The 14583-nt window shown below is 37.5% G+C and overlaps 1 protein-coding gene across 1 annotated transcript in view; it reads left to right on the top strand.

Moving 5' to 3' along the window:
- Nucleotides 1-288: 288 nt before the first annotated feature.
- Nucleotides 289-14583, top strand: part of LOC107098975 (pro-neuregulin-3, membrane-bound isoform-like) — a 30631-nt gene continuing 16336 nt past the window's right edge. Inside the window, exon 1 of the mRNA XM_015396891.1 lies at nt 289-1528. Coding sequence (XP_015252377.1) covers nt 682-1528 — 847 coding nt within the window. The 5' untranslated portion in view covers nt 289-681. The remainder of the gene's footprint in view (nt 1529-14583) is intronic.

Here is a 14583-nt window from a genome sequence, read left to right as displayed (position 1 = left end):
ATATTTCCGAGTGAAATGAACTGACGTGACATCCAGGAGCGGTGGTTTACATTTTTAAGGACCCCCCCTCCCCGTGCGGCTGATAATCATCCACTATAAGGCTGCATAGGAGTCCTGGCTTGCTGCTGGATTTAGTGCGCTCCCATCCTGGTGGATTTACGGCTCCAATCTGTGGGATCGATATAAATATATGTGTATACTTGGGGCACCTTTTTAACACTGGAGTGAAACATCCTCGGATTTTTCATCGCTCAATTTACGCAGAACTCAAGTGAAGCGCTGTTTCCCCTCCTGCAGCCCTATTTCTCCTGCTTGACTCACCTGTCCATAACCTGTATGCTCATGGGAAGTTGGGATATCATGCATTCGTGCTCTTGTGTGTGAGCGTCTCTGTGTGAGTGAATGTGTTTGTTTTTTTTTGTCCGCCAGAGGGAGTGTAGGTTATGCTGCTTTTTGAATGCATTTGAATGCAGTGCCAGCTTTTAATTAAAACGTGACTGTGAGTGGATGGTGTCTGCTTGGTTTTAGATCTGTGCATGTAGTCATTCTAGCTGTACTCACTTAAAATGTGCAGCATCCCTTCTGCACCGTATCTTTACATATGCCTGTTTATTATCAGGCCACCTGTTTGACCTCCCAAATAGTCTGAGATAGAAGAAGGGGAAAAAAAGCTGCAGCAGGATGAGTGAGCGCTCTGGTACAAGCACTCTGGTAGCCATGACGCTGGAGGAGCCAGGGGCTGAACCAGCGTCCCCTCGAGCCCCGGGCCCTCTCCGATGTGGCCCGTGTGCTGTGTGGCCTCGCCAGCAGACCTGGCTGTGTGCTGTACCCCTGGTGATGGGATTTGTAGGATTGGGACTCAGTCTCATGCTGCTCAAATGGATTGTGGTTGGCTCTGTGCAAGATTATGTCCCTACGGATCTGGTTGATCCAAAGAGTATCAATGGCCAGGACCCCATATTTCTCTCAAAGCCCAGCGCCATGCCCAAGGGGCCTGACATTTCCACGGCTACGACTTCTTTAGCTCCGTCTACTACAGCAATGATTTCAATGACCACACCTCTTGCAGGAGATGGTACTGCCCCAGCTCCAAGAACTCGATCTGGTCCACCAGCAAACCACTCAGCAAATGGCAGCAACCCCAACGGGGACGGAAATAGAGCCCCTCACCTGCACAACCGAGTTGGCACCCGTATAAGTGGGACTACAGTAACCACCTCCGCCACCCGTGCCACCCGTCTTACCCCTGCACCCAGTGGTAAGGAGGTCACGCCCCGCAGTAATGTTAGGAAAGGAAGCAGCACATCCAACGGACGCAATGGAGCTGCCAATTCAAATCCTGGACAGACTTCTCCTACCGTCACCACCACGACATCCACGACCACAACAGCTATTTCTAAGGGCACCGCCAAGGTACCCCCAACAACGACCTCCCAGCCAGCAGTCCCACTGAAGCCCACATCACGCTGGAATCAGGGGCGTCCAGGGAGGGGTCCAGCCACACGCCCACACCACCGTTTCAGAACACGTAAGTCCAGAATTTTGGTCACTAGTGCTGTACGAGTGAGTGCAGTATTTAAAGGGTATGTGTTGAACTCATGAGTGTTTGAGAAGAGCTCTTGGGCCTGTATGGCACTAAATGGAGTGTTTCAATGTAGTAGCCACTTCTTATACCCTCACGTCTGTATAAAGGAACCCTATCATATCTGGCAGGCCTAGTTACAGCTTAATCTCTGGGATTAATCACATAATATACATTTCATTCTTTATCCTCGTAGATAGTGGATACTCCACTGGCTTAATATTAATCATATGCATTAGAGCAGGCTGGTATCAGGGGATATGCTGTGATTTCACCCCTTTCATCTTTATCTTTACCTTATGCATGGATGTGATATGAATCTTACCTCCAGAGGAGTTTTCTTCCTTATTTCTACAATTTTAAAAGTACCTTTGAGTACAGGGCTTTATCTGACAGATTAGACTTGGCTTTGGTTCTGCTAGAGTGGAAATTTAAGTCCTGCACTATGTACTCTGACCAAAGATGGTATTTTTATGAGAGAAAAAAAACTTTGCTTGTAAGGTGTCAATGCATGAGTGAAGTTAGCTTTCACCCTCTTGTCTTGAGGAATCTGATAAATCAAGGCCACATATCCTATTTAGCAGAATGTTGCAGGTGCAGCTTTACACTGCAGGGAGATATAGAGTGTGAGGCTGGGGGGGGTGTTAGGTGCTGGGGGGGAAGTAAAATGGATATGGGGAAGAGAATGGGGTATCAGAGGACAAGTGGAAAGGGAATAGACAAGGGAAAGAAGGAAGAGAAACCCTTTGAAAAACAGCAAAGTTAAAGAGGGTGGCGAATGAAGGACTCGAATGCGGGAAGCATAACAAAGCAGTAGAAGCAAGAGAGGGGGCTGCGAGGTGAGAGGAAAAAACAGATGGAGGGGGCTAAGTAAGGGAAAGGCTTGAGGGAGATAGAGGGTACAAAGCAGGGGAGATGAGAGTTTTGCATATTTTGTATTGTGCTAAAGTAAGAAGGATCCATGATTGTTAATTCCACAAGGAACACGTTTTCAACATCCTGCAAAATTTCTTTGAGATGTGGGTGGGGCAGGATGTGAATGGGGTGATGAGTTGTGAATATGACTGGTAGAAACATATTTTTTCATACGCTTTGACTACTAAGTTACAATTTCACCTCTGCTTCCTGTAAGAGGAGTTGCCAAAGGGATGGAATATGAAATGGCTTTTCATTTAACAACAAAAATGTGTTGAGATGAAAAATGAAACCCTCATTCCTCCACATTCCTGGTACAGATTAAATGGCCGCATTCACTACATGCTACAGTCTCATTTATCAGGTGGATGTATCACTGGTATTGATTGCAGCAGCAAAAGTGATCAAGTGACACTTTTTCATCCTTGTGCAAAATATTTTCAGTCTAGCTGACTCTCTATAGCCATAGACAATCCTCAGACTCCTCCTGCAAAATTATCCGCTGCTCTAGAGTCAATTACATCACTTGCCAAATAGCTGCCAAACAGCTGAAAGCTGCCAAGGCGAGCAGTTCCCTCGGGTGAACATCAGGAAGCATCTGTTTGTGCTGTATACTATAAAAGGCTGAGGACCTCACATGGTATCATATTTTTAGTAAATCAAATTTTTGTACCTCAGGAATTTAGAACACAAAAAGATTTTTTGGGTTTTTCGAGAAAGAATTGAATTTTTTTTAAGTCTTGTTTTTTCTATGCACTTTGTCTACATAAGCCAGCCGGAAGGCAGCACTTCAAATATACTAAAACAAAAGTCACCAAATGGATTCAATAGAAGTCATATTCTTTGTTAGAATTCTAATTAGTATTTATTGGTTTGTTTCTTTTTGAATTCAAGTATCAAGATAAACTAAATGAGGAATTCAGAATGTATAAAGTGAGCATTTTTGAGAAGAAAAAAATATAGGCATTTAATATACCCTCATTTACAATGCCTATCTGGGTATTAGTTTGGGAGTGAACACATTTCTATGATGTTAATGAAGGGAAAAACAAAACACAATATCAGCTTCAACAACCACCCCCCAAAATTAAACTGATCCCTCAAGGATCAGTTTAATGTCAAAACAATTGGTTATCAGCCTGAAAAAACAAAAAACAAAATCAAATGTATCAGTTATGCTCAGGATTACCCCTTGTTTTATCTTTACCCTTCATATATATATTACAAGCTCACAGTTGGCCACTAGATATTTGCAAAGAGCTGATTTTTGTCTTAGTGAAAGTGAGGAAAAAGCGCAGGAGCTGACGGCAAAGAGGGAACAGGTTGTGAAGGGGGAAGGCACTTTTTGCCCAATGTAACTAGAGAAAACTGAACCACCCTCTTTAACGTCTCATCCGAAGAAGCATCAACCTTGAGATGACAGATACTAAATTTTGTGGTCTATAAATCAAAGGTTATATCATTTCATTTATTTTTTTCATTTTCTGTTTTCAGGAATATCATTCAAACTGCCTCCTAGATAGAATTTCCCCTATAAAGCCAGGTTCCAGCTGCAAACTAATGCAAAATATTGCAAAGGTTCATGAAGTAGTGCTTTGCATTACCCCTTGGTCCCTTTCTGACTAGCTATTCGCTTTAGCCTCCAGGTCCAACTAATTTGATTTCTACTAAATAAGGATGACAAGGTTTCTCTGCTGTATCTTAGTGTGACATTAATTGCTTACAAATTTGTGATTAAAAAAGCACTGTACAAATTTCAGACTACTATCCCTTTAAGGGTATTTACCATTCAGTACATGTCAATTTTAAAAGTGAAATTAGTCTCTACTCTCTTTACCCCATTTTATGTTAGCAAATATTTCAAATTTTCAGCAAAGACACAAACGATGATTCAAATGGTGAAGAAGACCTGCATAAATAACTAGATTTAAAAGATTTGATCCTTGTATGTTCTCTTTTTTTATATTTCAGTTTTATTTTCAAATCTCAAGGGCTCACAAGTAGCTGTGGAATATTTACTTACACAATTCAAATAGTTTAAGATGTTCCAAAAGTACTTTCCTCTCATAATTTCCCATTTCCTAATTCAAGTCATTTTATAGCAAAGAGATATCTTGGTCTTTATATTCTATATGGACTGACGTTGATAATTTAAAACCACACAATATTAGTTTGATATGTAAATAATAAGATAAACCTGCTAAAAAAAATGAAAAAACATTTTTTACGGAAAAAAGCTTCTATGTGGATACTTAAAATATTCTTGAAAAACTGAGGAGTCGCTGTGCTACTAAACCAATAAATTATTTTACTGAAATGTTTACTAAAATGAGTTTGGATCCTTAGAAATAAGCTAGTCAACATCAAGAATCAGTTTAGCAAATATAAAATGATATGTAAAATGCCTTGCTTGATGAAGAAATTTTTTATAACACATACTTTTACCCTCAACAAATGTATAGCATTTTTCTTTTCTTTTTTTTCTGTATATACATGCAGTGAGGAAATGTGTTTCAGGCAGTCTACACTTTAAATCCATTAGGTGGTGGTAAAAGGATATATTTTTAGGATTGCTCCTGGTTTCTGGTTTAAACCTAAATTAGTCTTGGTATTCTTAAAGACGATCTTTTTTTATTCAGGTTGAGGGATGTATTGTAGCTCATCCTTTTGTTTTCTTTCGCTGCTTTTTCCATTGTCATTCCCATTTTGTCTATTTTTTCTCTACTTTTTCAGCTTCTTTCTTCTCAGCTCACATTCATGAGCATATGGGCATTTCAGCAAAAAAAAAAAAAAAAACTGGCATACTTGTAAACACAAAGACTAGCATGTGACATGTGTTCGCTCTGACTCATGAATCTATCATTTGATTTTTTTTTTCCCTCCTTTCTTGAGAATGTAACATGTCCAACTGTCATGTAAGCCAGATTGGCTTAGAGGTGCAGACATAACAGGCAAATGGAGCAGTGGACAATGACTGCCTGTTGGGAAAACCATTGGACACTCTGTTGGCTTGGGGCCTGTTCCGCTTTCCTCTCAGTTGTGTGAGAAACCTTCCTTGGTGAAAAGTGGTTGTAATTCCATGCACATATCACTAGCCCATTTGCAGCCCTGTGAAGAACCAGTAGCATCCTTTTCTTTGGTTTTCTTGAAGTAGTTCAAAGATGTTGTTCCTGAATGAAACAGCTACCTGCTTCTGGGGGAAACAGCCGAGCTAGTCAGCACCTTGATATGCAGGAAGCGCTGCTTCTTGCATCAGTGCCTTCACACAGAGGGAACGTCTTCAAGCTGTGCAGGAGTTTGGAACAGAGAGAGAAGAGATGCAAACCAAAAGAGCCAATGTAAATCAACTGAGTTAACATCTATGTAATCTTAATCTTGTTAATGGCTTAAATAAAAAGAATAGTTTTGGCCAGGGGTCTAAAATATAAGCTGTATCCCTGGGAACTTCAATGGTATATAATGAAAGCTATTTTTTTGTTTTTCTGTTTGTTGATACGGATACGTCATGAAAAGTTTTTGATATTTTTTTGCCCTTATAATTAATTCCAATTTAAGTCGAATCTTATTCAAGTTCAAAACTTAAGTATATTATAGATTTTTTTAAAGGGTAACAATGCATATTAATATACAAATAAAGGCTAAGTATAAATAAAATGTGTTATAAAGGTGATTTTCACTTATTTATTAACAGATTGATGTTATTGTATTAAACGTCATATATAATCATAAGGTGTTCTAATGCAATGAAAAACATACAGCATTATAAAACATTTAAAACAGTATGACCAGAAAGATGAGCACAGCATTTTATTAAAACGTGAATATTATATATGTTTTTCAGATCTCTATTGCATACTCATTAAATCTTGGGTATTGAGCTATGGTTCAATTGCAATCATTATTGTTTAGTTGAATAAACGTCTATATGTAAATAAGAATACGGAGGAAAAAAAAGGGAAACTATGATATAAAGGAAACTTTATTAGTAAGTTTTTGACCCTGACATTCTGGATGCTGCAGGATTGTCTTCCAAAATATTTTTCTAACAGACATTTTTTTCTGGAGAGTACTAATAAGTTTAGATAATAAAGCACCAAACATCCTCATTACTTTATATGTTTATTGTGACACATTGGACTTGAAACATACAAGCATGCATTTTAAGTAAACCCATGCTTTAATTTTTTTTTTTCTCCTGTAATTTTGTGATGATATAAAACATGTATGGCATTTGTCTTTACAGCAGCTGATATTACATCCCTTCAATGCAACTAGGGCTGGAGCTGATGATTTTTCGAATCGATTAATCTGTTGATTATTTTTTTCAATTAATCGATTAATATTTAGATATCAAAAGAAGACTTTTAACAGAATTAAATCAGGTGAAACTAAAACTTTTTCATTTTAGGAGTTCTGGATAGACTATATTGACAAAGGTTTTTTTATTGTACCTGCAAAATGACAATATAGTTCATTACAATTTTAGTATAATTACTGCTTTAAGTTGGATGCTCCATCAGTTAAAGGCACATTTTAGAGTCTCTATACTCCCGTTAAAAAATAAGCGATTTCTAAATTAGTTGACAATCATTTCAATAATTGATTAATTACATATTGTTTCAACCCTAAATGTGACATCACTTGATATGACCATGGATAACCACTTACATCCAGAACAGTAATATTCTAAAGCAATAAAGATTTTAGCTACAGTAAGAAATAGAATTGTGGACTAAAATGGTGAAGTCTTTGTCACTTTAGAAATATTTCTCTGTATGCAAATGTATTGTTCTATCAATTGTTTACCCTTAATCAAACTCTTACCAGCAAATGGACTCAGTTCATTTTATTTAACATTCCTGGTAGAGCATTAGCTATGAAAATGTTCCTTTATGACTCAAAATAACGTAATTACAAAAAAGTCTAGCCACAGTCTAACAGTTTTTTTTATACAAACAAGAATATGGCTTTTAACCCTGTTACATTATTGAAGATAATGTACACGAAATGAAGCTCCCTGTCAGTTAAACATGATGCAGGGAAAATAGTGGAGACTTTTGTTGAGACAAAGCCAAAATATTCATCTCAACTGGCCAACCCCTGGAAAATTAGTAACTTCTGTTTGCCTTTCTTTGACTTTTTTGACTTTTTCTTTGAGTTTGGAAGGATAAACAAGTCTTGGAGCTCCCTGAAGCTCCCTGTCAGTCAAACATGATGCAGGTAAAATGGTGGAGACTTTTGTTGAGACAAAGCCAAAATATTCATCTCAACTGGCAAACCCCTGGAAAATTTGTAACTTCTGTTTGCCTTTCTTTGACTTTGGAAGGATGAACAAGTCTTGGTTTTTGCGAATGCAAAATCAAAATGTTTATTTTTGCCAGTTACATTTTGAGGATGCTTTTACTCTTTTAATTGGCATTGAGCTCTATAAAAAAGAATACATTTTATATGGCTAATGTCTGTAAAAAAATTTTAAAAAATAAAGAATAATAAAAGGAGTATTTCAAATTAGTATGGCATAACTTACTGGTGTCAGAATGACACCTTTGTCCAACATTATTACAGTTGTGCTGTCTGAAGCTGCTATTGCTTTGCCCTAAGTGCCACAGGGGATTGTTTTCATTGATGAGATGGGGAAAAAACAAAAGGGTGCTTTTCTTGTCATGCAAGCTCTCTGTTTTTGTTGTTTGTTGTCGTTTTTTCCCCTCTGGCTCCATTTGAAGGCTGCACAAAGTACTACTGTATGGCCAGTGGAGCGTGTAAGGGGGATTAAAAACAAAGATATAAATCCAGTTTGCCTCTCCCTCCCTCTCTTTCCCTGTTCCTCTCTCTCCAGGGAGGTCAGACTGAGATTTGCCAGACAGCCTCAGAGGCCCCTCTGTCTCTCTAGAGACATGCTCTGTTTGTTCGCTGAAGCTGGCTCAACAGGGCTGGTTCTGCACAGCGTGCGCAGCTGCAGCAATTTGCAAATATCTTCTTAGTGCGGAGACACGAGTTCTCATGCCACATTTTTTTAAGGGCAAAAAAGAATTGGAATAACCTTTCTGCTCAAACCTGTTTTTTGGAGGTCTTTAGGAAATGTGTGATTTCAATATGTTTAGTAGGAGATTATTGATAAAATACTGGCATTACAGTATGTATTGGTCAGTCTTTAAATTTCCTGCTTACATGAACTGCTGCTTTCTAAATGAATACATTTTTGAAGTCATATTCTTTGCGATTTAATTATCTGATTTGCTTATTTTTTATGTTCTTGTGGCTTTGAGAGGTTATGATTTATTTTTTCAGAATTTCAGAAATAATTCTATTTCAATTGTGAAATAGATATAATGGTATTCAGGAAAAATGCTCTCTCTCTCTCTCTCTCTCTCTCTCTCTCTCTCTCTCTCTCTCTCTCTCTCTCTCTCTNCTCTCTCTCTCTCTCTCTCTCTCTCTCTCTATATATATATATATACACTTTTTAATGTCTTATTATTTCTATATTTATCTTGTAAGTGCTTTGCATTTATTTATTTGTGAAAATATATGTGACTATTTACCATGAAAAATTTATATTATGTAATATTTTTTATTTATTTTATTCTTTTTACCTCTCTAAAAGTTTTCTTCCAAAAATGAAATTTAAAAATTAGGCTTTTTTGTAAAAACAAGGTACTTTCCCCAGAGGATATCCAGTTTCTGCTTTATTTTGAGAAATTGTTATTCTCTCGGTTTTTCTGTTTAATGAGTAACACTTTTTTTTATAAAAGAAAAAAATAAATAAATCACCCAAGTAAGAAAACAAAATGTACAAAGCTTCAATTCATTAGACAGTAAAGGCTACATACGTGTGCTTTTTACATGCAAATTAATGAGACTATTGGGCAGCACTGGCCTCTTACAGCTATAGCAGTGACACTTGACATAGATGGACACCAATTACAAAGCAGAATAAATCTGTGTATTCAGCAGGGTGAGCCTGCAGACAAATTATCCTAGAACGACTGCACACTGAACGTCTGAAATTTTGCAGGAATTGATCTCATGGCCTTTCCATTGCTGGTGCTTTGCTCCAATTGCTGACCCTAGAAGAATCAATGAAGAGGAGGGAGGGAGAAAAGCCTGATAGAGGACAGCTGGGAGACAAAAAGGAAAAAAGAAAAAAATGAAATGAAGCAAGAAAGAAATGGAGTATGTTAGGTACTTAAGAGAAATGCTAGGATTTATATGGCAGAGACTTTCAAAAAAACAGAGAGCGTGCTACAGGATAATAATCCAGCAGGCAGGGAAAGGCATATAGACATGACAGTTAAGTAAATGAGCTTTGGCTAGACACTTTGCATATCTCAGACCACCATTTTACCTCTTCTATTATTATCTCTCATTTTTATGCAGATTGCCCTCAAGGTATTATCCGTATTTCACCTCATTTCTGTCACTGCACTGTCTTCACAATGTGGCCATTGCAGAACAAAATCAGCTGGGAATGCAAATCAGTTGGAGCTATCACTTTCTTACACCACACAATTCATTAATTATAAAGACATGAGTTGAGCCAGCATCTTAGAAATAAGTTAAAGATAGCATGTACCAATGTACATGTACAGTAAGTTGAATTAAAAACTATCAATGTGTCAATCAACAAATATCACATAAAAAGAAGACTTTCTTCATGAATGGACTTCCCCAGGTACACTGGTTTAACACCAGTTGCCAAAAATCCATGTATATTAATGTGGAGAAAAATTAAAGGGTAACATAAACAGGGCTCTGACCAACGTATCAAAGTGTAACAGCCCATTATGCTTAAAAAAGTCACAGTAATGCTGTAAATCATACCTGACATCTGAGCTCCCTGTGGATGGCATTTGAGTACAGACACTGGTTATGCTGAACTATTTAGAATTACAGTGGAAATTTGCCAATATCCTTTTTTTTAAATGAGTGTAAAGGCAGCTGAAACAGTTTTTTAAACACATTTACCTTTGGTAATTTGGACATATAAATCAGGTAGACCCTGTCAGAACATGAACCCTGCGCTGCAGACTGACTGTCATCAGCTTACGGAGGAAGGTGAACACGCTACTGTCCTGACAGTTGAGCGCAGGCTTTAAAAAAAATCATACCCCCCACCCTACAAATTCCTCGTGAGAACTCTGATAGATGGACCTTTTTTAAAGAGCAAGTACTGGGTTGTTTTATTTTAGGACATGGTTTTGATGTAGTTTTATATCCATTTTTTTATATACTCTAATAATCCCAGAGGGAAATTATTTCTCTGCATTTAACCCATCCCCTCAGGGAGCAGTGGGCTGCCATTGTGCAGCACCAGGGGAGCGGTGGAGTTGAGGGTCTTGCTCAGGGAGCTAGAGTGGCAGTCTGTGGGAGTGGGGGATCGAACTTACAACCTCAGGATTCAAAGCCCTATGCCCTAACCACTAGGGCACCACTTGCCACCAAATTGAAATTATAAAACTGCAAGGAAGGAAGGGAGGAAGGAAGGAAATTTAATTGGAAAAGAAGACATGTAAATAAAAAAGGACGTAATAAACATGGCAGCTCAGGAGGATGCATATGTAGCTTCTGCTTTCACATCTGTTTTGTAGGAATCCACAACTTCATCCAACATTCTTACAAACATAACTTGTGGTATTTCATGGCATCTGGCACTTCATAAAATCTGCAACTTCAAAAAATAAAACTTACATCTGAATAGTAATTTGGTCATCTTTTTTCCTATTGCAAAACTTATTTTCAGTATACATTTTTTCCTTGGTTGCAGACTGTTTTTCTCAGTTCCAGTTTATTCTGTGGTTCAACATGGTCTTCAGGTTCATTTATTTTCTCTTTTAAACAAACTTTAATTTTTCGGCTTGAACTAACTTTATGGCTCTAATTTACCTTTGCGCAGGCCTAGACTGATAATGTGTATTACTAAAATGAGAGTGCTACACATTAACATAGCTTGCCAAGACATATTTTCTGGAAATAAAATTAGCTTTATTTCTGTAATTGCTGAGACCTAGTGTTCTCAAATTCCATTAACATTCTATACTTTCCTGGAGTTTACCAAATCAGAATCTTTTTAGAAATGCTTTATGTTGTTTAAGGTATGTAGCACTGGTGAAAGGAGTTCATTTCTGCAAAGAAGAAAGTGCTACAACATGCGTGACAGAGGTCAAATTGTCCAGCTAGGCCCTTGTGCCTGATGGCGAAGTTTAGAGCCTTGGGTAGTTGTTGCGTGTCATCCTGCCTCATGTTAAAGAACATTTGATCCTTGAGCTGAGCCTCTGTGGCAACATGTTCTCCAAGGCATTGTAAACATATCCCCTTCACTTTGGTTGAATTGGCAAACACTAACCAAGTCTGGATCTTATCCCAAATGTGGCTTTTTTTTCAACATAAAGCTCATACATCCTTAGAGAGACCCAGGCAGGAAATGACTCCAGAAGCTGAGAAAAAGCTGATGTATGCATTTTCCCATATCATTCTAACTGTTCTAAGAGTGCCGTGTAAATCCAAGAACTAAAAAAGTTGACAACTAATTAAAATACTAATCAAGATGTCATTTTACTTTCATTGATGTAATAGGAACCCAAATTAGAATTATATTATAATTAAATTAAGACTCTTTCACATTTTATTATCGAAATGTGTTTTCTATTCTATGAATTATTTGATGAAAATGATGCATCTTCAATGGCTATGTATTCGACCCCTCCATTTGTCGATGGATCAATGGATGTATTTAACTTAGAAAATGGTGCAGACTTATTTTCATCTAGGTTTTTAAAAACTTGACTATAATCATCCTGACCTGGAAAATGATTCTAAATCCCTTCTCTTTCAGACTTTTAAAGAATGCGGATTATCAACTCATCTAAAATTAAACATCAGATGCAGTGTGGTTTATTTGCATTTCACATATGTACTAGTAAAGTTAATAGATGCGTTGTAACTGTCTTTTAAAGTTTGGCTGATACGTATAAAGGATATTGACCTTGAAGGCATTCTCTGGAATTTATAGAAGCATGCCTTTAAATACTGACTAAAGGTCATTTAGAGGATCTTTAATTTCACAGCGGTATTTATCCAGATAGAATATTCCCGGGGCAGTGGTGACAAGGGAAAGAGGTAGGAATAGGATGTGAGGTGGCTATGGACTGAAATATTAATGGAATGTAAGAGAAACATGTGGGATGTGTCTTGCCAGAAGTTTGAATAATTGATGAAGATTTCCTTTTAACCAAAAGAGTGACCTAGCTGTCATTTCCTTGATGGCCTAATGGTGCCGTCATGATGTTGGATGTTGGTGTGTGGTACTTCTTCCTACAGATAACCTTTTGGCAGCCAAAAACAAGACCATAGATATGAAAATCAATACATCTGCGGGGTTCATGTTTAGCTGAATTCGACACATCTATTCTTGCAATTATGATCTTTCCACCCCCACCGAGTTAATTGTTACAAATGTTTCACAGAGAAATAAAATTGTTCTATAAGCTCGTGGGGAAAAAAAGAATCGTAATTGAAAACAAAGTGTGTGATTATTACCATCTCATCTTTACCATTTTATCTTTTTTTCCAATTCTGAGAATTGGGTACTCGTGCCTATAAGGGATTTAAAGGTTGAAATATGTGCTTGTGCCAAGGGAGTACACCCTAGCACTTATTTTAATCACAAGCTTTCAAGTCTAGCACATGCTAGCCTGTCATAGTGGGCACTCATTTACCACAGTGTCTGGCTATACCCTCAAATATACCCCCCCCTTCAACCAGGCATTTTGTTCACTACTGTGCCGACAATATGGTGATTTGCTGATGGTCCACAAGGTTCACAGATAGTGCATGCAGCTGTGGCAGAGTGGATTACTCTCCATCATATCTGATCTGGGACTGTTAGATCCCTACTTTGAATTACACACCCTATGGGGTCTCTGGTTCTGTTATCAATTTGAAAACAAATATGATGGGTTGGTGTGGGGCGGTTTGATTGTTTGGAGAGTGCTAATGGTTTTAAGGAAGGTTTTGGTCACACGTGGGCAGTGTATTTGGAAAAACTGGGAATTACAGTCCATCAGTAAATTACAAAGTGGAGACAGCTACTGGGATTTTTTTTTGTGATTTTGGTTAAATTTAGTTATTTTCTGGTCATAAAGATTACTGAGGCTGGTTTGAATTTGGCAATGGCTGCACTGATCATATAGAACTCTATTCAAACTTTACGGTCTCCTAATGTAGATTTGCATATTTGGTGAATGAGAACAGATACTTTTCTTTGTAAAATAGATCAGGTTTAGGCAGATGGGTGTTAATACAAATGTTATTTAGGCAGTACTTTAGATTTTCATTTAAAATAAGATCCATTTCCTTCTCAAACATAAAATGAGTTCGATTTGAATCGGTCCGTTATAGTTCTAGCTGTATGTTGAGTCATTGCCATACTGGTAGGTGAACCTCAACTCCTACCCAGAGCACCGCTATATATACATCTATATATACTGCCTTAAACGATGATAAGTTATTGGTGGCCCCAGTTTTCTGATTGGACTCGGACGGTTGGGACAAAATGGATTCTTGATTAGCAAGGCAGTATTTGGTAGAATTTGCATCACACACATAATCAGACTCATATTCTTCCATTTTAAGGTCCACTGCTCTGTATTTATTCAGAAGCTTCTGCAAGACAAGAGACGGAAAAGAAAAATCAGTCTTTCAAGCTTTATTTATAGTAGCAACAAAACAAAACGGAGTGCAGGTAAGGTATGCTTAAGAAAATAAGCAGTCGCAGGAAAACAATCATTATAGAAAAGTTTTTTTTTATATTTGTTGAACTTAATAAAGATGTACAAGACTTTTCAATTGATGTTCAAACATTTATGCTTTGTTTTATTTCTATTTATTTTGAATATGTATGGGTGTCCCATAATAAAGTGTTCTCATTCTTTAAAATGATGAAAGGTATTAAATAATTTTCTTTCACCAGCTCTTTTCTGGATATCTAATTCTAAGGGGGGTTAAAAAAAGCTGTACTAAATTAAATTGGTGCATTTCACAAAGCTACAACAAAACCTTACATATTTTTCTGTGATTCCAAAACATCATAA

This window comes from Cyprinodon variegatus, unplaced genomic scaffold (genome assembly GCF_000732505.1).
Source record: "Cyprinodon variegatus isolate N-32 unplaced genomic scaffold, C_variegatus-1.0 Scaffold828, whole genome shotgun sequence".
NCBI lineage: Eukaryota > Metazoa > Chordata > Actinopteri > Cyprinodontiformes > Cyprinodontidae > Cyprinodon > Cyprinodon variegatus.
This window is presented reverse-complemented; position numbering and strand designations above follow the sequence as displayed.